Genomic DNA, 26,773 nt, shown 5'->3' with positions numbered 1-26,773 from the left:
TTTAAATTTTTGTAGGCACATACATGTCTTTATTATTTATCTTTGGTATGACTGTCAGTGACATCTGTGCCAAGTGTCACGTCAAAATATTAATTAATGTTTAGTATGCGTCTGTCTTTCTGAAGTATTAAAATTGCAATCAGCGATTTTTAAAATTATTCAACTAAAAAGTTCCATTAAATTTTGTGCGCGGAAGCAAATCTTTGGTGCCGAAACGTTCAGAAGGTTGCAAAAGAACCTTCGGTGATATTTGTATGCCGCGAGGAAATGTTTTCGATTGATACGAGGTGTTCAAAGAGTGTCGAGAACTTGTTGATAACGAAACACGTCAGGTAAGTCAAAAGGTAATGTTGACAGTTCGCTTTGATAATCGAGGTGTGGTGCACTCCGAATTCCTTCCGACCGGCTGAACTGTCGACAAGGAATACTATTTGAGTGCTATGCGTCATTTGTGGGAAGCAATTCGCAAACAGAGGCTGGAATTACGGGCCGACAACTCTTGCACGATAAGGTAAAAATCCACGATAATGCACCGTCGCAAACTGCTTTGATCCTTCGTGACTTTTTCGCCAAAAATTCAACCAATATCGTTCCGCAACCACCGTATTCGCCTGATTTAGCTCCGTGTGACTTCTGTTTTTTCAGCAAACTCAAACGACCGCTCCGGGGAAACCACGAGTCATTTGAAGACATGAAACGTGAATCGCTACGCGCATTGAAGGCTGTTCCGGAAATTGACTTTAACAACTGTTTCGAGGATTGAAAATAAAAAACGAAAACGTTGGCACAAGTGTATTGGGGCTGGGAGGGACTACTTTGATGGGGACGAAATAGATTTGAAAGATAAATGAAGAATTTTGAAATTATGAACAGCCCCCAGTAGTAAAAACTGTGGATCAATATTTCTAAACCTCTGGTGCTTCGTGGCCAAACGTTGTTCAAACGTTAATTCAAACGTTCGGACTTATCCGGCGCCAGATCAGGGAAGTCGATAACCAAAAGTTGTACATTGAAAGAGTAATCTCAAGTCTAGTCTTCTAGATACTCTCTTTAATTTCCGTTGACCCCGATCAGTTATGGCGTAGCAACCAATAACGGTTTCTCAACCAGTCGATTCAGTTGAGATTCTTTTTAAAGACTGATCCCAAAAAAATCGATGATTACAAAAAAGGTTAAATCCTATTTTCTTCCATTTTTTCGTCCTTTAAAAAGATAGACGTTAATAGTCCCTTGTATACTTGGATTTTAGCATAAGGACACGAAAATAAATAGGACCAGGGAGTCAAATACAACATCCGAACGTTAACCAACAATAATCATTCAATAATTCAAATCAAAATGTTAGTTGGAGGCAAATTCAAGTGGATGGATTTATCAACTCAAGTACTTAGGCACGATAAGAAAAACTTGTGTAGTAGAAACTGATAGCTGCCAGTTTTAGAGCTGTATAAAGGTAAACAGTAGCAATTACTTCTAGAATTATTAGAAAGCTCATTATTTTTTTTTAAATATGTAACAAGGTAAATTAAATTCACTCAGCAAATAAACATTTTAATAAGTAATAAAAATATAATTTGGAAATATAAGTTGGTTTCTTTATTGTTTCATTTTCAGTTTGGATTTCATTTCAGAAAGAGTAATTCAATTCCACAATTATATTGCTAAAGAATGACACTGAACTGTGATGTTATTATTCTTCTTTACTGTGTTTTTATTCTAAGGTGGGTGGTGTACTAGTCACTGCCTATTTCTTACTGTCAGGTTTCCTTATATTTTGGCATCAGGGAAACTCGAAGTGCAATAACTATTTTAAGTGAAATTCTAACGTTGATTAATTTCATACATAAATACTTTGTCGTTGTGGTGACATAAGGTCTATGGTAAGAGTTTATTCGAAACTGAGAATTTCGACTATTTTCAGGTGGTACAATTTCATTGGTTGTCTGTGTTTATATGAACCACTAGGTGGAAGGTAGATTTAACCGCTGGTGACATGTTGACCTATCTATTCAGTAGAAGAAAACGTTATTCATCCTATATTTCTGTATATATCTGTGGGTATGAGTATTGTTTGTCTTTAAATTGATCATAGTAAACAATAATTAATTGGATGCGTTCAATTCCTAAACGATACACACTACTTTTTAAATTTTGAATTTAAATTATAACTAAAAGGCCTTAAGGAAAAAATATCACAAAATAGGTTAATTCCTTGTCTGACTTTTCGTTTCATGATATAAATCAATATATTCGAGGTTTTTGTATAAACAAATGAATAGAGAAATTGCTTTTTTGGCAACGGACTTGTAAATGAATAGTTTATGTGATGTTCGCGAATAGTCTATCAGACGTTTTACTGCTTCACAATCATTCGTTATTGATACGAATAAAAAAAATAAGAGCTAATCAAATCCAACACACGATTCTCTTGAAACAGAGAAAACAATATCTTTACAAAGTTATACTCCCGGTAATTATAATCTCCTAAACCCTTTACAACTACCTTATGGGTAATATTTTTGGTGATCAACAATACTATCACTTTTTCACTACGAAACTAGTCCAACTTCTTATTCCTCTCATAACAACTTGCTGTTCTTAAGTTACATCGTTTTCCATTGGATAAAGATATGTAAGTATAGCAAAATAGTGCACGGCTGCTGCTATGACCACGAATAAATGCCAAATCGCATGTGCAAAGGGAAAGATGCCGTCAGATTTGAAGAAAACAATTCCAACAATGTAGAGAAATCCGCCAAGTTTCAGTTCGGCCATTCCAGTAAACTCATGACCCCAAAAAACTATTACCATTGATGGGCCCAGCCCGATGAGTATGTAGAAAAAGGTCTCCAAGCATTTGTATCTTTCGTGAAAAATCTAAAATATAATGGGGAACATAAATGAACGAATGAATGAACACGACAATCGATCGTACAAACCTGTTGATAGATGATACCTAGAATTGCCATCACCCAGACACACCATTTGATCACCGAAACTATCTCCGGATGAGTCGTATGGCCAAGGCTGAGCCACGGGTAGTACGATCCGGCGATGAAAATGTAAATCATAGCACGATCGCAACGGTGCAGCATATCCTTAAGCGGTCGGTTTCTATTGCAATAGAACACACAATGGAAGAAGGTGGACACGAAGAACAGCATCATCAAAGCTAGCCCGTAGATTATGGCTGCCAGTAGTTGTGCGGCACTACTACTGCGCCAAAGCAGTGTAACTCCGGCATAAACCGACGGAAGCACCCAGGCACCATGCGTGATGACGTTGGCAATGTGCTCAACCTGGAAAACGAGAAAACAGCCCAATGAATTCAGTGCATATCTGATATGAGCTATTTCAAATGTGATATCTTGATTTCTGTTTCTAACCTCAGTAGGAATGTAAGCACAACCGGGGGCAGCTCGCGCGTTTTTCATACGGACAGCACGCATTTGCTCCCAGGGAACGGAAGTCAGATCATGTCTCAATTTCAGCCAGAATCCCAATATTCCAAAAATATCCGCCGGGGATGTTCCACCGCTGGAAGTCGTACTTCCGCTGCCGTTGCCGCTGAATTCTTCACTGACATCGTAGCCGCATAACTTGAACTCGCCGTTACAGTTTGGACCGGAGGGACCCAATCCATGGTAGTGATGTGAAGGAGATAACGACGGCGATGATGCTTTCTTTGCCGGTGTTGATGACTCCGATGTTGGTGGAGTCGATTTACGGCTCGTGTAGAGTTTGGCTGTACTTCCTCCGTTGTGAATGTTGCCGCTGCTGCTGGGATTGCTGTGCGATGTTCCAAACCGTGGGATGACACCATCTTGCATTGCGTTGCGTCTAGAATGGAATGTATGGAAGTTATCAATTTAATTCTCGTTGAGGATCGTTTATTACATTGAGGAGAATTTTGCTATGTAATTGTGCACAATTCAATTGGAAATTAGCATTCTGAAACTGTAATAAAGCAAATGCAATCCTTTGAAATGATAAGTAAATATGACTGATCCGATCTACCAAACCCAGTACATAAATATCGGTAAATTACATCCAGTATTCACAATCAGTTACTTCCAAACTGTATTGTTTGTTGTTGAAGACAATTAAACGAAACAGCTAACGCGCTTGGCGTGGCTTCACACTCGATTAAAATGTTCGCACGCTTCCTATGCTCAACCACAACAGGTGCATGGTTTCGGATTCGTGCTGCGAATTTCGTGGTCTATTTTTAAAACACAAGTATCCATAATGAGTGCGAAACGATGATATGTGAGTAGGTGTTATATTTTTTTGATTACACTTAAGAAACACTTTCTTTTTTGGTTCAATCTGAGAAGATCACATGAATATGTTGAGGGTGCCTATTCCATGTCAAATATAAATGCAAACAACGTATTAAATTTATCTTCGTACTTCGTATGAGAGGAATCTTAAGTTCAATCAAGCAACAATGCATTACCAGGAAGAAATTTCAATGCGAACAAGAACAAGTTTTGCCAGCTGGCAAGCATCTTGGGATAGAGATGATCTGGGTCGGTGGATGCACTCAATTATTCCGAAAATATCGACAAAGGCATGGTTCAGGGGACTGGATGTGAGTAGGGATTTCATTCGTGTGATGTCCAGACTCATGTCCAATCACTACACGTTAGATGCACATCTCCTTCGAATTGGGCTCTCCGAGACTAATCATTGTGCTTGCGGAGAAGGTTATCGGGATATTGATCATGTCGTTTGGACATGCGTGGAGTATCGTGATGTCAGATCTCAACTAATAAATTCTTTGCGTACCCAAGGTAAACTATCCAATATCCCAGTTCGAGACATTCTTGCTTGTCGTGACCTTTCATACATGAAACTTATTTATCATTTCATAAAGAAAATTGGAGTTTCAATTTAATAAAGGCCCCTTTTAAGACTTAGTTCTGATCCCAGCTGCGTCCATGAGTTCAACCAATAGCTAAATTAGAATAAAAATTATGTAATGATACAAACAAACTCGAAACAGTTTATGAAATTATCAACAAAATGTCTGAAAATAACAGCTTATTTTATAATTTATAGAAGTTAATCGTTTGGTTCAAATAATATTTCCGAGTAGATTTCATAATTAATGACGAGTTACCTAAGATGATATTTAAGCTATAAGAGAATATGTTTTAATAAATTCAAAACGTGGTGACTATGTTAGAATTAAATTAGGATAAGAATATTATGTAAAAGTGATGCTACGGCGAAGAAAAACTTATGTAAACTGCCTTAAGAAATAAACGTATTTATGAAAAAAAAAAAAGAACAAGTTCTTTATCATACCACGTATCGTTTTGATTGAAAAGCACCGAGATGATTGCAGTAGAATTATTTGCTTTTTAGAGACTGCAATCAATTTTTACCTTTCTCATATAGAAAGATTATGGAATCACTGTGAAAACTGACTTTTCAATCGAGGCTTTCCATTCAGCTCGACGAATTGAGCAAATGTCTCTATGTATGTTTGTATGTAATTAAAATATGCGCTTACTTTTCTCAGAGGCGACTGTAGAGATTTTCTCAAATTTAGATTCAAATTAAAAATTTGTGGTTCCATAGACTGCTATTGAATTTCATTTCGATCCGACGTCCGGTTCCGGAAATACACCATAAAGTTCCAGAAATGCACAGAAAAATTGTTATACACTCACTTTTCGCAGATGTGACTGAGCCGATTTTTACAAACATTGATTAAAAAAAAAGTCGTATGGTTCCCTGCCATTGTATTTTATCTTGATTCGATTTTCGGCTTCGGAATTAATGAAAATATATGCACTCAATTTTGTCGGTGATTGTCCAACCGAATTTCACAAATTAAATTTAAATAAAGGGCCTTTCTTTGAAAAATTCCAGCATTTGATCAGGATTCGACTTCCTGTTGATGATGAAAAGAGGATGAAATCAGATAAATCTGACTAATAAGTTCTCCTAGATTGCACTACTGATCCCCACTTTTCCTGTTCCGGAAGCACCGAAAGTGTGGATGAAAAACTCGAATTTCAACGGATTGAAGTTTATTCGAAAATACATGCATTGGAATTTTATGCTTCGCGATGTAAAAAAAACGTTATCAGCCGTAGGTGTAGTAATATCATCAATGAAAACAACAAATAATAATTACATACATGCTGTGAGCAATAATAATCATAATGATAAAAAAAATAATAAATCCAATCACAAAGCATGTTTTATGATGCTGATTCAAAAATACTGCTCCCTTTTTCTATTTAATCATATATTCAATAAGGCACACTGCGTTTGCTCTAAGATACCGAGGACACAAATAGTACTCCCTTTTTAACTTGAATGTCATATATAGCAGTAACAGGAGTCAGGATTTCGTTTAAGGTTTATTTGAAATAGTGCTTGGGAGGTAAATCTACCAACAGGAAATAAAACAAAGTCTTTGATCCATAAGCGCGCTGCTGCTTGATGAATCTTAAAGAAAAAAAAACCTGTTTAATTCACCTAGTGGTGTAATGATTCATTTCTCATATTACTCATTACATCATAAATATTACCGCGAAATTCGCGAAAACAACTGTTCATTAAATAGTAATAGGAAAATGCATATGTAAGTCAAGCTAAACAGCATGAACCAGCAGCATAAAACATGTAGTAGGATTATTATTATTATTATTATTATTATTATTATTATTATTATTATTATTATTATTATTATTATTATTATTATTATTATTATTATTATTATTATTATTATTATTATTATTATTATTATTATTATTATTATTATTATTATTATTATTATTATTATTATTATTATTATTATTAGTACTATTATTATTATTATTATTATTATTATTATTATTATTATTATTATTATTATTGACACCACTACACCACCGGCACGGTATTACTGCACTACCGGCTGTGAAAATTGCATATATTTTTTCAAATTAATTGCAATTCATTGACATTCCTTTATTTTTATATCATTTATTTTATCCCGGCTTTACATTCTTTTATTATTTCGGTCGAAGTTATAAAATAGCAAAAAATTGTATCAACCGCAGCATTGTCTTTTACCGATATCACAGACTAGTACCAGACATCCGTAACCGTTTCGTTTTCTTTATAGCGGGTACGAAATAGAACAAAGCACGCATCGTTCGTTTTGTGTTATGTTCTTCCGCGTTACACGGTGTTGTATTGTCATTCTATATGCCAGTTTGAAAGCTTCGACACTTCACAGTAGCTTTAAAGATAATATTAGCTTTAATTCAAATCAAGCTTTGTGAAAATCGGTTCATGCATCACCGAGAAATCAAAGTAAATTCTATTTTTGGAGTTTATCATCATCACTTTCGGTGCTTCCGGAACAGAAATAGGGGAGACCTATAGTGCCAAATTAGGTTTTTATGCCCACAAAGCTCTGCAAACTAGGAAAATTTATCAGTTTTTGACCATCGTTCGTGAAAAAATACTAATGAAATCGGTAATTTTCCACTTATCACGCTTCAGTTCCGGAACCGGAGATCGGATAAAATTAAAATGTTTTACAAATTTTCAGAAAACTATATGACCTTTCATTTGAAGCTTAGTTTGCGGAAATCGGTTGTGCTGTTCCAGAGATAATTGAGCAAACTTTTTCTCAAATTTTCACATATTACCATACACGCTCATGCAATGTTACTCTCAAGTGAGTAATTTGTACTCTCTTTTGCTCATTTAGTTCAAATGTCAAAAAGTGAGTAATATTGATTTAGAAGAGTAAGTAATATTGATAACTTCGACTCAGTTTCTAAATTGACAACAAGTTTCACTCACAGAGCTTTGAAAACGTTGGGTGAAAATTTACGTTCACTGAACTTTTCCCTTTGTCGGAGGCGGAACTTTTCTCTTTGTCGGAGACGGAACGGAGGAAAGCAGACGGATCCTTTCCAATGACCGATGTACAGGTAGCGGCTTCCTTCATTCTTTGCTTTAAACAAATACTGACTTACTTATTTGTTTAAAGCAATGAATTCCTTATTCGAATCCCTTATCCAATTCGAATGATTGAGTAATGTTTACTCACTCGAGCTAATTTTACCATTTGTAGCACTGAGTAAATGTTACTCAGAATTTGACAAATACCATATTTACTCAAAAGTGAGTAAACAAGCTTTGCTCACTATAGAGTAGTTCCACTTTTAACGAAAGTGAGTGAAATTGTACTCACTTTATAGTAACATTGAACGAGCGTGTATAACTTCGGAACCGGAAGTCGAATCCAAATGAAACTCAATAGCAGGCTATGGGACCATAATACCTTTATTTGAATCTTAATTTGTGAATTCGGTTAAGCCATCTCTAAAAAAGTGAGTGCATATTTTTTTACATTTTTGGTACATATCACCCTATATCTCCGGAATCGGAAGTCGGATCGGGATGAAATTCAATAACAGGCTATGGGGCATTGAGACCTTTCATGTAAATCATAGTTTGTGAATATCGGTTCAGCCACCTCTGAGAAAAGTTAGTTACATACATACTAGTATTTCTCTTTTGAATTTCAGTTATACGACTGCGAAGAAATCTCCTTCTGCGTTTTGCAACAATGGTCGTTTTTCTAAGATTGTAAATTGCCCTTCAAACTAGTCAGAAAACTCGTTTAGCGTGCTGATCTTATTAGTTTATAACCAAACAAACAAACTTTGGCTGACATGATCGAACAAAAATCTTCTCATCCCATTGAATGCGGTCTCATTTTCTGATTCGTATTCGATTTCTGATCCGTATTGTAAAAATGTCTTAGTTTCTAGAGAAAAAAAAATCAAAACATAACGCCCTTTGTCCACAAACCTTGAAAACCGTCCAAAAGATATTCAATTGTCGTTTTCAAAAGCAAAACTTTAGATTTATCATATAGTCATTTATTGATAACATATCAAAAATTTCGCGGAATCGGCCAAGTGGTTCTGAAGTAATAAAAACAAATTTTTTTACATACTATCATGAAAATGGTCATCCTAATGAGTAAATAAAAAATACGGGTCTAAAATGTCTCGATAGAGAACGATTCAACCAAATATTACAAAATTCTGAGAGTTTGTTTAGCGTTTGCTCATGGAATTGCTGTATAGAGGAATTAAGCATTATAAAAATTAAAACATTCGTAATGTGACCCAAAACTTACTATGGTAGCTTAATTGGTAGAGCACCTCGTAGGTAAGAAGAAATCTATAGACTCAAATGCTTCCTCTGAGTGATACTTTTTCGTTGTGTTTTTTTGTTGCTATTTATCTATCTTCATTAATCGACCTGTTTCTAGTTGAAAGTGATAAATGTAAACATGTAAATGTAAATTTTGCACTGAAAAGCAAAGTCTTGGCATTACATTCCTTTTGTGGAATTTGGCCTTTCTGTTTCAACAGACTTCGCAGCCGAATCATAGTGTACAGAATCATTGCATGGCTAGTACTATGGATCCTATTGACACTAAGAATCCTTCCAGGTCGGGGCTCGAACATACGACAACTGGCTTGTAAGACCAGCGTCCTATGCATTGAACCGCCAACCCGGGACAAATTTTGCACTGAACAAAGGACATAAATGAAGGGATGTCGTATGCTCAACACAACTAGACCATTTCGAATACCTTTCGGACGGGAAAATTTGCTCCGTACTGTGACTGTATACCAAACAACTTAGATACGAAGACAAGTCAACTACACTACCTTCTATAGTGCAACCTTCTACATATCCTTGCAATTTTGTTAATGCTAAGAATAACACAAATTCTCGACGTTTCTGAAGATTTAGCGTCTCAAAATTAATCCATATGAAAAATTTGAGTTACCAAGTGTGCCAGTGAATAATACGGGATTTTATGAATAGAAATACATGTCTTCATACCTAGCGAAGCGCTGCTGAGCAAATTCGTAAGACATCGATGAAAACAAAATGTAATCGGAGGGCGTCAAGTCTGAGGAGTATAGTGCGTGCGGAAAAACTTTCCATCTGAGTTCGGGAATTATGTTACTGATCGCTTTAAAATTGTGTGCGTTGGCGTTGTCCTGATGCAAAATGGCTTTCTTTTGTCTTATGGAGCATTTTGGTCGTTTTTCGAGCAATGCTGCGAGCGTCATCATTTTCTGTCGGTAACGATCACATTTACAGTTTCTCCTGGTTTGATAAGCTTGTAGTACAAGACACCTTTTTGATGTCATCAAAGTGCAGAATGCATTTTGCTTTCCGAAGCGATTAGGTTTTGCAATTGATATCCATGATTGGCAGGGATAACCCATGATTCTCAGCGCTTGAGATTCCCAAAATAAATCCATTTCTAATGACAAAGCAAATAAATCCATTCCCCTCCTTCTGAATATTTCCCATGACGTGCAGACGATTTGAAATGGCTTGGCAACAACTAGGCTCTCCGCCATTTGTTTTTGAGTCTTGGTATCATCTCCGTTCAACAATCCTTGCAATTCAACATCTGTAAAAATTTTGGATATGACTGTGCTTTCATTGTCTTTAACACTTATATCCTCGCCTTTAAAACATCTAAATCAACGTTCTCAATTCGCGACCAATAGAGTATGGTTCCTTAAGACATCAACAAACATTTGATAAGATTCAGCAGCACTCGTTTTCAAAACAAAGTAATTCATCGACACTTACCGCAAATGCTCTTTATTTAGAAAGAATTTCAACATGCTCACTGTCCTAAAGGTATACGACACAAACTTTTAATGAACAATTTGCCATCGACGTTTCTTGCATTTCTATGATATCTGGTATTCCACAAGGACTTTTTTGGTGTGCCCAATTTTTATCGTTTCGACAGTGCGGCCTCAAAACGCAAGTCAGTTGTTTTTTAAACATTCATCTTTTTCAATCTGGTTTACGTTTATTATAGATAAAAAGGTGAATTAAAACATATGGTTCCAAAAGCTGAGTTGACCTCGCCTAATCGAATTCGAAACAGGTGTCTACATTAAAATTGTTAATAAAAGAAAGATAAGCGTTAAAATGAAAATCAAATCAGACCCACAAACAATTGAACTTTTAGAGATAATCCACCAAATAGATTACAATTTCAGATTATACTCGAGGTGAATAAACCCTCTATCTTTACGTTTCCTTATCAAGGGTGAATACCACGAATACGTCATGTACAAGACGCGATCCTTCCTATAAGAAACCGATTATGTTAAACCACAGAGACGCATAGAACTGACTGTGCAGTCCGGAAACGATTCAAATGTTCTTACAAAAGCCAAAGCTATGAAACCTCAGCTACTCGTTACGTAAGAAAATTTTTTATCTCTCTCCATCTCAAGAGCCGTTACTAGTCACTATAGCCACTACATCGATGCATACAGCAAAAGCAAATGTTTATTCGTGGCCTTTCAAGCCACCCATAGAGGCAATCATGAGTATCGGTCCAAGTCCATAGCGTTGTGGTGAGCTACCGGCCACCTGATGTCAACTTTTAGGGATTCAGTGTGGTATGGCTAAGAAAAATGCTTACGTCAAAAGAATATGTGAAGAGGGGAAAAATCAACCGTCTGTGATGTATCTTCGCTGATAACGGTAAGTAGCGGCTTAAAATAAACAGAACTTCTTTATGCTCGTTATCGAACTCTTACTTAAATAATATTTTGGATCGAAAAAAAAACTGGTGAGAACTGCAACTGAATTTCCGGGTTGATGACCATTCTCACTAAGTCTCACAATAAGCGCCTTGTTACAATTACTTTATAGAAAATTGTACAAGTGCATGAATCTCAATTGCATCTGCCTAACCTCTGACTATCGAAAGATCCTAGTACAAAGCAATACTTTTTAGATGAGAGTAAATGGCTTGAAATTCTGAGATATATTATTGCAGCATCCCACAAGCCATTTGTGCCACTCGCAAAATCTGTTTATTTTTAAAAACATTTCCGTCGCTCTACGCTTGATTTCACAGCAAGTATTTTTTTTTTAATTTTGTATAACAAAGTATGGGTACACCAACATAACACACTGAATGGATTCTTGACATTTGAATATTTTCCCACACTTGTCACCTTTTCAATCATCATCGTTACCGAAATAAATTTTTCTGCTTTTCACACCTGTCTGGGCGAATTGATCTCGAGCAAACGTGGAACCGAGCAGCGATGCAAAAGTTCGAAAATATATACTTCAAATGGCATGACTTTTCGGCAGAATTTGCATGAGCGGTCTTTCAATCTCTAAGACATACCCTAGTCAGGATTCGAAAACATATTGCCGGTAAAAACTTTAAAACTACGTCTCGAGTCATCAGATGTCGGTACTGTTTAGGTTAAAGAGCAGACATACTTCTACGAAGTGAAAATATTTCATATATGAAAAGCTGAAAGCATTTACTTCGAATTTCCATCTGCGAAGGCCCCTTATCAAGTTTTTCACATAGGCATGAAAAACACATCTGTCAAAAACAAAATAAGTACAATAAAATTACAATTTAGCTCAAAGGATAAAATGATTCACTAGGGTTGTTTTTTTTTTAAATTTCACAATTTTAGTACTTTGATGTAATTTTGCTTCTTATGGTCAAAGCGAAAACATTGGCTCTGGTTGCATTCCAATCCGTAGAAGCTTCCTGCATAGAGCCCGGTAGGGTCAACTATGAATTATAAGAGGGGAAGAAACTTGGGAGTCATAAGTATAATTGATTTTCAACCATTTTGAGTTCATCAGAATAGTCTCTCTCCCTCCTCACCAATAATTCATACAAGACCTGTAAATCGAGATTGCATTCACGTTATTCAGAAAGAATAACAACTTTTTATGACCTATAAAGGAAATGCATTTAAAACCTCAATATTTTTCCTAAGTTTAAATTTATGACACCATGTACATTTATGCATGTATGTAAACTAACAAATCTTGGATTACAATAAAAGAATGAACATTTGAGTAAATCAGATGTTGAGGAGGGCCTTATGACCACAATGAAGAAGACAGCAGGTTTTTGACAAATTCAATAATTAACTTGTCTGTGTATTTGTAAGACAAGCACAATAGTTTGAATTTATTTAGGAGTTTTGGTACCGCTTCGCGGTAAGTGTTAAAAAACCTATTTTAATCTACCTAGTGGTGTAATGATGCCTTTTTCATATTACTTATATACTAAACATCATTAGAAGATTCTTTAAATATTTCTTTAGCAAATCAAAAACTTTCTTTGGGTATAAACTACCATAACATTTTTGATTCGTAAACAGTTATGTCAAGTTAATATAGATTTAAATGTGGCAACCCTACACGCACCCTGCTAGGCGGTGGTGTTTTCTTCTTCCGTACCAGCACGTACCGATATGTACCGGTTTTGCATTATTTTGTATGACAGTTTGAAAGTTTTGACACTCATCGCCATCTAATTTCGGAACCAGATGTCGGATCTGAATGAAATTGTACAGTATCTTTTAAGACAATTGAAGCTTTAATTCGAATCATGAAATCGGTTTAACCGTTGCTGAAAAATCGGAGTACCGTTTTTGTAGCTTTTCTTCACTATTACCGGTGATTTCGGAATCGGAAACCGGGAACTAATTGGCCTTCTAACGACAGTTCGACATGTAGATGGCACTGTTGTGCAAACGATGATGTTTTCGAATGAAGCTGTCAAAATACATAGAAATGTTTATTCTCCAGTGATTTTTTTTTTTGTAGTTGAAATTCGAATTATCAAAGATTTGTAATTAGGAAAAAAACATTGATATTTATCAATTAGAATTTCAATCAATATTTTTAATATTCCGCTTCAGAATACACTAAGGTCTCTTTTTAAACGGGGGTTACGTACCGTGCTAAAAAAATCCGTGTAAAAGAAAACCGTGTTAATTGCGGAAACCGTGCAAAAAAAAACCGCGTGGAAAAATTGACGTAATTATTCCAAAAACCGCAGATTTGATTATTTGATTGTTTTGTTTTTGGATGAAATATAGCTTTTGATTATTTGAAAGGGAAAAAAGATTATTTTTGAACCCCCAAATTTATGCAAGGTGCACATAATTGTGAAAATGTAACTGTTATTTCCCAATAAAAACGGAAATCTAAAAAAAAAGCCTGATGTTACGAGAAGGGTCCAGTCATACTTGATAAAACACATTGGATGATAAATTAAAATTAAAACAAGAGAAAAATATATTCCATTAAAATTACTACAATATGGGTATTTTCGGAATGGGTTTGATGAGTACATGTCAGAAAACGATGTTTGAGGTGGTTCTGAATTCCAAGATGGCGACTTCCGGATCATTGATATTCATTGAAACCCCTTATAATATGGGTATTTTTGGAACGGGTTTGATGAGTCAGAAAACGATGTTTGAGCTGGTTCTGAACTCCAAGATGGCGACTTCCGGTTTATTGATATTCCTTGAAAACCCTTACAATATGAGTATTTTCGAAACGGGATTAATGAGTAGATGTAGGATGACGATGTTTGAGGTCGTTCTAAAATCCAAAATGGCTACTGCTTACATTTTTGAAGCAGTAGCCTAATATCTGCGGGATATCTAAATTATAGTCGGATTTCGTAGAAAAAAGATTAAAATACCAGACAAATCAGTTTCAGATTTTCAATAAACCGGAAGTCGCCATCTTGGAATTCGTGTTCCGACATCTACTCATCAAACCCGTTCCAAAAATATCCATATTGTAAAGGTTTTCAAGGAATATCAACGAACCGAAAGTCGTCACGAATATCGATGAAGTCGCCATCTTGGAAATTGATGCGACCTACAAATTGATATTTCCTACAAATACTAATAATTTTTGTTCCATAGTTGCCCATTATTTTATACATATCCAATAATATACACACATAGGGAAAACTTTTTTTTACGAAAATTCCAAATAACGTAAACTTTTTTACGTCATAATTCTATTCACGATGTCCCGATTTTTACGTAAATGGAGGTTTGGGTGTAATGGTCTTAAGACATATGTGTCCTTACCCGGCAAACGTCCGCAACTAGGTTTAAGCCGGTTTTAAATGAACGATAAAAAAAAACGATATAAATTAAAACTGTGTACCCTTTTCCGTTAATGTTATGCAATTTTTGAAGCATTGGTACTATATTGATTCCAAAGGGGTCCACGAAATAAAAAGGTTGGGAAGTGGAAGGATATTTATACTTTCATTTTATGTGATCACCTAAAAAAATGTATGGATCAGCTTCACTGAAAAAAAATCGCTCGAAAAATGTGATCGAGCCTACCCCTCTCTACCCTAACTATAAATATTCGAATTCGTTTATTGAAATTTTATAAATAGATATCTAACAAACAAAAACTGGGAACCTTTGACATAACCTATATAATTCGAACAATTTCACAATCCTTAACTTTTCAGTAGAATGACAGCTTTTTGGATGAGTTTCCATAGAAATTGTGAACGGAAAGCAACACTGAATGTGCTAATTTTTATATTATTTTCAGACGCAAAGGTTTTCTAATAAAACCTTATTACGTAATCAATACGCTCTGTCTATGTTTATCTTTTCGTACAGTATTTACACAGCTAGGATAAATTACAGAATAAAATATAATAGCTCTCTGACCAATGTATTGGTAGATTAAAACTGTACACAGAACATCATCGCTTCTAACGCTTTAATGATAATGAAGAGTGATCAGACTGCCTACAGAACGTAAAAAACATAAACATAATCATCAAATCCCTATCATTACGTTTGTTTTAGTTAGCATCTTGGATTTTTTTGCAAACAACGAACCGTTAACAGAGACATGGTATGTTCGAACGTTTTTCCGACTTCTTTTTGAGCAGGCTGACCGGAAATCTTTTCATTTTGTTATTTTGTCATGCCACATTGTTTAGGAGATATTATCAAATCGTAGTCATGTTACAGATAAGCAGTCATGTTTATTTCCGAACATTTTTCAATAGCAACAATGTTTAACCGAAGCCTTTTGCACAAATGTAACGAAAGGTTAAATTGATTAACCAAAAATCATACATCACGGTTCATTTTCGAGCATTTAAACAAATAAATCCATTTCTTTCAAAATTGATTATCATGGATTACAATGAAGTTGACCTCAATTCTCAACACGCTGGCACCAGCCGGTCGTCTATAATTGACTATCGATCACAACTATGTACTTTCTAAGCACAATGAAGCAAATGAATGAATGTTTGTAACAGCAACTACATAAATGCAGAATTGTCTTTATAGCATCGAATACTACTATATATATATATATATCACTTTAGATTAAGCTAACTGCGGAATTTACAACAAACATTATTGAAATTGGAGAAAATATCAAGTCTTAATGATTTTAATTATTCGCTCAGCAATGCTAATGCAACTAGCGTGCAACCGAACCATACAACTTGCACTTCTAATTTCCCAACATATAATTGCCTTGCAACTAGCTCGGTGCAAACTAGCCAGCTATACTTGTGTACAAATGTTTAGCCCCTTCGATGGTCTTACACTTCGCAATTATACAGCTAGTCCAAAGGTAATTTATTCACAATAGAACGAATTGCTTCTGCCTTATTCCAGACAAATCTTTATGATGCAACGAAATAAATTAAGTATGTTTCCCGGTCGCCATAGACGTTGGCGAATATCAAACAAATTGCCAACGATAAACGTTGCACTAGTGTTCTACTGCCCGAAAGGCACGGCACTAGCATTCTGAGTCAAACGACTGCACTTCTACGTTAGGCTTTCAGGCAAGACCTAGATATGTACTTAGCTAGTGCGAAACCTACCGATGTATGTCAGCTAGTCTGAGCCGCAAATGGTCTTCAGTGATATTTCACGACAAAACTTCACCACTGCTAGTTGGTTTGAAAAATTGATTTTCAATCAACCAGCCTGTGCACTATTCTCGGCTGCAGCCAATTACATCAAAGATCCTGCGATGCACTTTGATACCATTCACTTCACTGCGTGCACATTCAGTGGCAGTGCATATATGATCGAACAGAAATTAAAACTCTTTTATCTCCCGTACAAATGCATTGTGATAACAGGACATCTGATTTCTGTTCGGAAACTATCACTTTACAAGCCTAGAACACCGCTGATAGAAGACACGAAAACTGGAGTTACACAAGACCTTCGACAAATGATTGCAAATAACAATTTGCTCAGTAGATTCTTATTTCACTTAAGCACTGGTAAATATTTCTTAAGAGGCAGAAATGTAAGATTGATCTAGTTTAAATCAAAGCCGAGGAAGCCAACGCAAACCAACCATGCCATCACTACGACGTCAAGAGATGAACTAAAATGAACGATCTAAACCGTGCAAATTCTGTCGGCTACCTCTTCAGACTGAAATACTGTTCATGATAAACCATTCGTACTTTGACAGCTAACGGTGTATTCATGCAACATAGATTTATCTTTCTGGCATGGGAAGGAACTTGAATTCTAATGAAAATAACACGACCTTATAATTTACATAGGAGATTATGAAATTTCTTATATGTTTTGTCTGACTGTGGGAAAGTTTAGAATAGAAAAAAAAGTTTCGTTTGATTTAAGCAAGAAATTACTCAATATACTACACGTTTCGCTTTCCACTCGTCAGTGCATAACAGTTTATGTTGCACTGTTATGCCACAAAGCAGTTTAACAAAAACCGCTATACACTAACAAGTCGAAGACGAAACGTAAAGTAAATTGAAAACGGTGATGTGTCCTACGCACAAAAATAGATTCACCTCTAGTTGACAAATACCTGAATCAGTCAGCATAAGTCAAGAAAAATATTTTAATCGGCGAGTTATGTGACATTTGATATACTTATTTCAAGTATTTTGAAATATTTAGTGAGTGTGGGTAGTGAACGTGAAATATAGCAGAACTCAGAGGTGATAAAAATATACTTGTGAAGTTATTCTACTAAAAGCACAAAGCCCTTGCACTGGACCATCTTTGCTAGGTTTCTGGTGCAGAAAGTGAGAATTAGTAGTACGAAAATTTGTCTACGCTATTATTGAATGAATGACGATTATATTGCTAATAATTTCAATCACTATTATTCTATAATTTAGACACATATCTAAAGATTTCATTTGTTTTTCAACGAACGATACGTTGAAAACTTTTGTAAAAGATACAATAAAGTCTTTTTTATTATTTTTACGTTTCGTCTTTGACTCATCAGTGCAGAGCAGTTCAAATTGAACTGGTTAGTGCTAAACTCGGCAGTTCAATTTGAACCGCTAAGCAGGCGTAAAATTTCCGCTAAGCAGGCGTAAAACTTACAGAACACATTTTGTTTTGCAACGGAGTGCAATGTCTTATCTGACGTGCCGAACGAAAACGTGTTTTCGACTATTTCTGGCCGATGCAGGTTTGGTCATTTAAGGGTTAGCCAAATTTTGTGCTAGGGCACAAGTGTTCTGTAAGTAGCAGAAACTTTACGTCTGTTTAGCGGTTCAAATTGAACTGCCTAGTTTAGCACTAAGCAGTTCAATTTGAACTGCTCTGCACTGATGAGTCAAAGACGAAACGTAAAAATAATAAAAACGGTTATGCGCCCTAGCGCAAAATTTGGCTAACCCCTAAATGATAATAAAGTCTGCAACGGAAAAAAATTGAATACTAAATATAATGAAATTGAATAGGTAAATTTTTTAAATAATAATACAATGGAAATATTCAAAAAGAGTAAATGTATGTCTTGTCAACCTTAAGCTGCATCCAACATTCATCAGTTAATATGAGAGAGATATAAACACACCCATAGGTAGATTGACGCCTGAACTAGGGGGGAGAATCACGATGTAAAATACCTGGTGATCACGTTTTTCTATGTGTTAGTGCGGTTGTCATTTTATTTTGGAATAACAGAGAGACGTGAAGAAGAAAAACACAAACAAATGACGTTCCGGGAGTTGCTTTTATGAAAATATTTAGAGTTGGTTCTGTTTGCGAAAATATTGACAGTGAAATGCGGTGTTTTGTTCCGGGATGTTTCAATCGTTTTCATCACCTGCATTTGAAATGCCACCCACAGCACAATCACTCCATTATCCATAATAACTGTAATAGATACCACAGTGCGATCCGCCAAATCCTTCCTCCAACGAAATGAACAGAATCGAATGTGTATAAAATTTTCTATATTTCGACGTTACCTTGCAAGCCCTTGAAGAAAAAATGTCCAGATTTTCTATTAGTGCCAGAGATTCGCCAGGCTGCGCGACAACTGAAGTAACTTAGAAGTGAAATCCCGATCTGAAATGGTCGTTTGTTTATGTTTACATGCTTGAATCCCGGCGCGCCATACTTAATTTCGTGAGAAAATTACCAACACAACCAAAACTGTCTTATCACGCCACCAGTGTATTTTACGTCGTGGGGGAGAATGACGCTTTACCACAAGCGCATGAAACTACACATTCAAACGTGAACACGAATGATACTCCACCCGATGTCATGCGTACTGTCATTTTGCTGGGATGCAAAAGTTTGATGAAGCATGCATGCACTGATATAAACGCACACTAGCAAACCAATATCAATTATAATAAAACTTTTATTTGTAACAGCGAATGAAATCTTTTCCTTGTGGATGTCGAAATGCAGTGTTTTCCCAGTGTGACTCCACTTTCTGACCCTAACTCTGATGTATGATTAGTGAATTGCTTTTGCAGTACGTCAAACTGAGGTCATGACCACTGCAAGCATTTGTTATTTGCTCTGACAATTTGGTGAACTACAAATGACTTTAGATTTCAAATTTAACATTATGAATTCGTGTCGGTATTCAGCTTGATTGACTAAAAAATTAAGAATAGAAAAAGCTAAAATGGCGGTGAGTTCCAATCGGCATTATCACACGGATAAAATTTTGTTCGGGTATATCAAGCTTATTTTGTGTCGTTGTTGGTGCTTTAAAAGCAATGTTAGGCAAACATTGGAATATACATCTTGATTCTTAGTGAATTTGCACATGAAATTTTAAAATAAATCGGTTTGGTTATGTATTGAAATGAAAAAGCATATTAAATTGAAGTGCTATTTACATATGAATCGATCGTGTTCATTTATATCAGTGTAGAATGAATTACACACAACTTGTATGCAAGCAGGCATTTTCTTCTAAGCAATTCTCGGTTAATTTTTCAAAAAGGCGTATAAGCAAGTGGCAGTTTCTCTTTGTTTACTTTCTCTTTTATTAATTATCAAGCGGTTTCCACTTTTATCACTCAACTCTTTGCTTGAAATGATACCCGAAACATTCGACTTTCAAACAGAATAGTGATATCAAAGAAAATTTTTTTTATCACATCACAATAATCGAAAGAGAGAGTGATTAAAGGGAAACTGTCACTTGCTTATACACCCTAATGAAAAATCAACCGAGAATTATACTGCAAAATCTAACTAAGTATCGATTCACATGAATCCAACATATCGATATTCATCGGAGATAGTAAAGCATATACGACAGTTTCAAATTATTCGTTTAATGACCACACGTGAAGAATCTTTTTTTTATTCGTATTGGTAAGATTTCTTATTTATTCTTATTTATTTTTTTTATTAAATGTCAACCACGCCGGTTGGATTATTTGATAATGATAATAACAATCCATCGTGAACATTTCATAAGGTCACATAAACCTACGAGAGTTTCTTTTTGTTTACTCTCAATTTTGTCAATAATTTCTTAATTTTCACGTTTACTTAAAAAAATAATCGTGTAGAGTGAAAGAAAATAATTTCTAACAGTGCCAGATATGTAACGAACATTTTGATAGTCCCACGGCAAAAGAGCCCCACTGCAAATGAGAGCCTCTCTTTGGTTACTTTCTCTTACGATTATTACGAAGCTGTTATTGAAATTTTCGTCAGTTTTCAATATTAATCGAAAGTTTAAGAAAAAGAAGATTTTCATCCGTACTTTGGAGACTCCACGTTGTCACGCAGCGAGGTTTTCACTTGTAGTCCAGTGAAATAAAAGTCACCAAAATTAACGGGCAATATAGCGTAAGTAGCAGTGTCATCACTCGGTGTCATCTCAAGTTAGGTGCCGCTACCCAGAAGTGAAGAAGGAGGAGTACGAAATCGAAAGTTTTATATTTTCAATTTATTTTGAAATATAAATTTAGACGCTGATTTAAAAAAAAACAGTCTGGGTAAGAGAGGTCAAGACATTCTCAGTTTTAAATCGATGATCATTTCACATTTGTTTTCGTAACGAAACTCAAAAAAGTCTTGAAACTATACGAAGAGCTTTAATCTTTGTGAAGATGCAAATGATGCTTACGAATATGTCCTTACGATAATGATATCGCACAACCGGAATACCGGAAACATCTTGGCTTGGCTCAGTTTGGCATGTCACTAAACTAAATAAATTATTGTGTTCAGTGCCTTCCAAATCAAATGTTTTTTTCCTGGTCCACATTGTTAGGTAGGGCTTTGTTCATATTACCATTGGTAGTTTGATTCGGATAAATAAAATTCAACCGCTTATAGTTCTGATATTTCACTTTCTTTATTCAGACTCGTTTTTAGCTTTCCAGATGGCTACAATCACATAGCATAAAACGCAGGTTGATTTGTCACATCAGAATCTGTGTGTGTGTGTGTGTGTAACTTTGTTTGCGTCTATTTGTTAAGTTTCTTTTACATGATTACATGGCGGACGAATATATCGCTTAAACGCCTTTGTCTATCTCATTATATAATAACATGGTTGCAGCAGATACGATCGATTAGTTACAGTTTTTCGATACACAGTCGGTAGAAGATCTATGTCCTCACCGTACAGGGTCACTTATTCAAGCTTAGGTTTTTGTGTCACATTCGTCTTGTTTGGTTCCACTTGTTCGCAGTTGTTTGTAAGTTTACATGTTTTGTTATATAAATATATATATTTACTTTATCAAAGTGGCTTCCATATATATTTATACGAATATACATATGTATAGATAGATTATTTAAAGTTGAACTCACGACATGGTTTTGATTCTGTCCGATTTCCTGTTGGGTTATCGCTGAGTGAAAAGTTCTCATTCCTGATTATGGTCGTTAATGTGTTATTCATTGGATTTGAAATATCATTGATTGAACTGCATTGTTCTAAAATATTTCGAGTGTCTTTGACTGATATTCAACTTTTACTAGACCGATCGCAACTTTCCGAATTTAGTTTGGCAAGCTTTGTAAAAATTGAAAAAGGGTTAGTACAATCACTACAAATTCGTTCAAAAAGGTATCGCAAAAAGCACTTCTAAAACAAAGGTGATATGTTCAATAGAAAAGCATTTAAATTTCAGCTAAATTTAAATTGTAAATTTTCATTTAGAAACTATCCATATCTGTGAAAATGTGAGACATAAATGTCTGTATATAGCATTATGATTGGAAAGGAGAAAATCGATATCAATATATGTTTTTAATTTTAGGTGATACTTTTCATGGCGGTATTCAATGAGCAATGGCGGTGCAAATTTTCTCTAGCAGTAATAAACCTTTCTCAGTGATAGCTATTTTGATGGCAGTTGTGTTTCTCCTCCAGTCGAAAATATGGAATACTTTTATTGGTTCCTAATTCTTTCTCATTTTCAAAATTATTAACATATATGTACTACTCAGCCATTCCCTGAAAGAGCCTTCGCAGATGCTGAACTATGTTCAATTTTGTCTAGGAAGACGCAATCTAACGTGATTGAGTGAACAGTTTTCGCGGTGTAGCTTCTAAGATCAACCCACATTAGAGATGGTGTAAAGATCGTCCAAAAAGTGTCTGAGGATTTTATCGTCGGTGGTTCCAGAAGCTATGAGTTCTCCTCGTATGATAATCTACCATTTCGGTGCAACGCTTTTGCAGGTGCAAGTTTAGCAAAACACTAAAAATTCTTTTTTTCTGTTATCACAATCCCATTTCCATTTTTATTATGTCACTGGCATGTATATTGAAAAATCTTTGTGTAATTTCTATCATTTAGCCTCAATATTTTGAAAGTTCGCACCTAACCTAACCTACCTTAATGCTCTCCGCTTGTTTTTCTTTACGCTTGATTCAATTTTTTTTTTCGTAGACTGCGCATTTTTTCGGTAGTTTTGTCTATTATTGGTTATAATACATTTAATGGTTCATATGACTGCGATCGATACACCAAGCAGAAAATTTTGTTCGAACTCATAAGCATATCGATCATCTTGGATATTGTTTCGGATCGCCCCATGGAAACATATGATTTAGAAAAAAAAAGTTGCTATCTCATTCAAATCAAATATTCAGGAAACCCAGAACTACGCACTAGTATTAAATTTGATATTGAACTCGTAGAGTATTGCACGACCAATTAAATTTATTTTTATGAATATTTTAAACGACACTAGCTTTTTTTTAGATATTTGAACTTGCAGAATCGATATTTGTATCATTATCTAAATAAATTATAGGTACTCAAAGAAATTAAAACATATGATCCCATGTTGCGAATATTGTAATCCGGTTTGTGATGTGTTTATTTTAGATCGCAGCGTTTTCAGTCGCATGCCAAAAGGACACATATTTTAATACAATTTTTGATTATGCTAAGCAATCGCCTCGCCCTGAACAGTCATCACTGATTCAGCGAACTGATTTCGCATATTAAGCCTTTTCATACTGTCACTATCATAATGTGTCTGAAAAAGTGTAAAATTATTATTGTAGCTTAAACATCGAAAGCACATGTATATTTTATATAGCTCAGCTTTTATGTAGACTTATACAGTGTGTGTGTGTCTATAGTTATTTAGTTTGTTGAATGATTTACAAAAACTTGTTTCAGTGTTCTACAGAGGAGAGTTTTACGGATGTGGCCACATGTTCAGTGCTAATGTTAGCGTTAGAACACGAAGGTTGTATTTAGTGCCGTAATAAATCTAACAATGATGTTAGTCACATATATTTAATTTAACATCGCTGATTCGGATACACACTCTCTAATCTAGTTCCTCTTAGTTTCCAGTTGAACAATGAACAAATCAACAGCAACAGTTTCTTGGATTTTCAATGTTTCTTATTTTGTCTTGCTATTTTGACCGATGTTAGATTGGTTGTGTTTACCAGAAAGAATGCTTGTTTAGGGGCTGAATGGTTCACTTGCTGATACAGGACCCGATTAGTTAAAAACTAGAATCGATGTGAACAAACCTTAGAGGTGATTTTTATACATAGTTTGTGTTTATTACGTCTGAGATAACGTACTTGAATTTTCGAGGTGAAGCGATGATAATGATTTAGGTACACGAAGAGGGTGTGGGTGCTTTCGGAACTGAACACAAATGAATAAAATAAAACAGAAAAGATAAACCATAAAAAAAAACATATTTTTCTTCAATCATTTATCAAATGTATTATAAAATAAAAATATTTAAAAATTTATACAAAAGAAGACAAAAAATATCTTGTTAAATGTGTATCTTTGCTTTTAACATTTTAACGCTTAGGATGAAAATAGCGATCCAATCAAACAGTATTGAAGAATAAAATTGCATCCTCGCTTTTGCTAGATATCGAATGTATGACATTTCTCTTTCTCTCGTTTGCTAACAGTATAAATGATCTTCCATTGTTATATATCGTAAAAAAAATAATCATTATCTTAATAAAACGAAAAAAAATCATTCTCACAATAAAGAATCTAATATATATTTTTAAATCAATCCTTTTGTTTCTTCGTTATACATAGATTTAAACATATATATTTAAATATTACAGTATTAAATGACACATAGTTTAAAATTTAAAAGTGTTTGCTTATTTTTTCGCTCGTTTTTTTTTTTTTGTTTTTTTTTTTCTTGTTTCAAATCAAAATGATAAATTAATAAGTTTTATCTCTAAAAAACGCTAACCAACTGTAAAAAAGGTAGTTAACTTTAGTGCTAATTTTCTGCGTTACAATGTAATGTTCTGGTGAATGTAGGTTTTTGTGTTTGGTCGTGATGAATTGGGATGAAATCTCTGCCTTTTCTTATAATTTACTGGTGTTCGTGAAATGGGCATTTGTGCAGCTTTTTTTTCTGTGTATGTGTTGCATCCTGAAACCTTCAACGTTTTAGAGGCATGTTATTGTTTCTTTTTAAATAGTGCTTATCTGTGAGTAATGCTAATATCTTAACATTTTTCTGTGGCGTTATGTCACTGTAACTGAACTGCTGACGAAAATAAGTAAACGAGATCGTAAATGAAAATTGCTTCAAACAAAAAAATGGTCGGACTTTTAGACAATGTAACCGTAAACGCTTTTGGTTGAGAAAAGGTTTTCCTTCATCTGAAGATTCTCCGATCGCCCCATCCTGGATAACAAACGATGTCAGATTTCCGATGTGCGGCCATATGTGTGTGGTGCAAAGAAATTTAATGTTTTAAGACCACGTAGAAGTTGCTCTTACTAAGTGGATATTATACACAAACTGGAAGCTTGAGAAGGAAAAGGACTTGGCTGAGTGAAATGCACGGGATGCAAATATGTCGATGAGAACAGGTTTTCTTGTTGTTGTTGTTGTTAGCGGCTCGATTCATTAGAGGGTACACTGACTGCTTAGGATGTTCAACTCGATTCTTTTTTCTCTGGAAATGAAAGAAATATTCATTGGTTAAAAACAAGAAAAAATAGCGTTCTGAAGGGGTACAAAGTAAAAATACATACCACTTTCGGTTGCGTTTCCATTTGTGGCAGCCGATTCGTTCGACTTTTCCGTACTGTCACCATTGACAACAGCACCTTCGCCTGCGGTAGCCGAATCACCATTCGTAGTAGCTTCTTCGTCTTCCTTCTTTTCCTCTCCATTCTCAGCAGACTTCTTGTCCTCGTCCTTATCTTTCTTGCCGCTCTTGTCCTCGCTAGCCTGTTTCTTCGACTTGCTCTTAGCCGGAGTAGCTGGTTTTGGTTTCGGTTCCATTGACGGATCCAGCACCAGCTTTCCAATATTTTTGCGATCGTGCATCTTCTGCATAGCTTCTGCCACATCTTCCAGCGCCCAGGCACTATCCACCACGGGCTTAATCTTTCCGTCCTTCCAGAGACCGAAGATCTTATCAACGGTGGAACGTACATACACCGATCCATCCTGCTGGTACAACAGATGCCGTAGATTAAATCCGGCTAAGCTCTTGTTCTCATCGAACAGCTTGATCGGAGACACTTTGTCCACCTGCCACCACTAAAAATAAAAAGTTTTGTAAGCAACGAAAATCTCTTGCAGGTTCATATTCAATTACCGAACGCGCAACACTGAAGAAACTCTTGGTCTCTCCAGTGACCACATTGGACGATCCATAGAGAATGTACTTGCCCATCGGTTTTAGTAAACCATAACCCCGATTGCATTCTTCACCGCATAGACAATCCAAAACAATGTCAACACCTTCGGTTGTGATCCTGCGATTACGTATTGAAGCATTAATATTTAAATCGAGATTTTCATAATTAATATTCGATAAAATCGATTACTTACTTCCTAACCTCGTTGACATAGTCGGCTCTATCGATCAGGTGATCAATAAGTCCGGTGGCAGCAAGTGCCTCGTGTTTAGATTTAGAACAGACACCAAAGATGGTCACATTAGGTATAGTGCGCGCCAATTGAACAATTGCCTGACCCTGAAATTAGACGATAAAATAAAACTGGATTACCAATAATATCAGCAAATTAAGTTTCCAATTCGATTTCGCTTTATTAGAACATGAGCAATCAAAATAGCCACTATTAATACCATATAGTATGAAAGGTGATTCATTTCACAAACTGTGTCA

At 35.4% G+C, this 26,773-nt stretch overlaps 2 protein-coding genes across 5 annotated transcripts in view; both read right to left on the bottom strand.

Annotated features, from left to right (window-relative positions):
- Positions 1-1,573: 1,573 nt before the first annotated feature.
- On the bottom strand, positions 1,574-17,293 carry LOC131439598 (monocyte to macrophage differentiation factor). 2 transcript variants are annotated; one of them, XM_058610823.1, is made up of 4 exons: positions 16,763-17,293; positions 3,387-3,840; positions 2,940-3,299; positions 1,574-2,877 (listed from the first exon to the last, which is right to left on the bottom strand). In XM_058610823.1, the coding sequence occupies exons 2-4, from the start codon at positions 3,828-3,830 to the stop codon at positions 2,599-2,601; spliced, it is 1,083 nt and encodes a 360-aa protein (XP_058466806.1). In that variant the 5' UTR covers positions 3,831-3,840; positions 16,763-17,293; the 3' UTR covers positions 1,574-2,598. The 2 variants fall into 2 exon arrangements, with proteins under 2 accessions (XP_058466806.1, XP_058466807.1); XM_058610824.1 differs by lacking the exon at positions 16,763-17,293 and adding an exon at positions 16,479-16,741.
- Positions 17,294-21,488: 4,195 nt separating this feature from the next.
- Positions 21,489-26,773, bottom strand: part of LOC131433735 (synaptic vesicle membrane protein VAT-1 homolog-like) — a 104,200-nt gene continuing 98,915 nt past the window's right edge. For all 3 annotated transcript variants that reach the window (XM_058600312.1, XM_058600311.1, XM_058600313.1), the window contains exons 6-9: positions 26,475-26,620; positions 26,239-26,398; positions 25,667-26,180; positions 21,489-25,587 (exon numbers count right to left, since the gene is read on the bottom strand). In XM_058600312.1, the coding sequence (XP_058456295.1) occupies positions 25,568-25,587; positions 25,667-26,180; positions 26,239-26,398; positions 26,475-26,620 (840 nt within the window). In that variant the 3' untranslated portion in view covers positions 21,489-25,567. The remainder of the gene's footprint in view (positions 25,588-25,666; positions 26,181-26,238; positions 26,399-26,474; positions 26,621-26,773) is intronic.

The sequence above is a fragment of the Malaya genurostris genome, chromosome 3, assembly GCF_030247185.1.
Source record: "Malaya genurostris strain Urasoe2022 chromosome 3, Malgen_1.1, whole genome shotgun sequence".
NCBI lineage: Eukaryota > Metazoa > Arthropoda > Insecta > Diptera > Culicidae > Malaya > Malaya genurostris.
The sequence above is the reverse complement of the archived record's forward strand: the minus strand, read 5'-3'. Positions and strand labels throughout refer to the sequence as shown.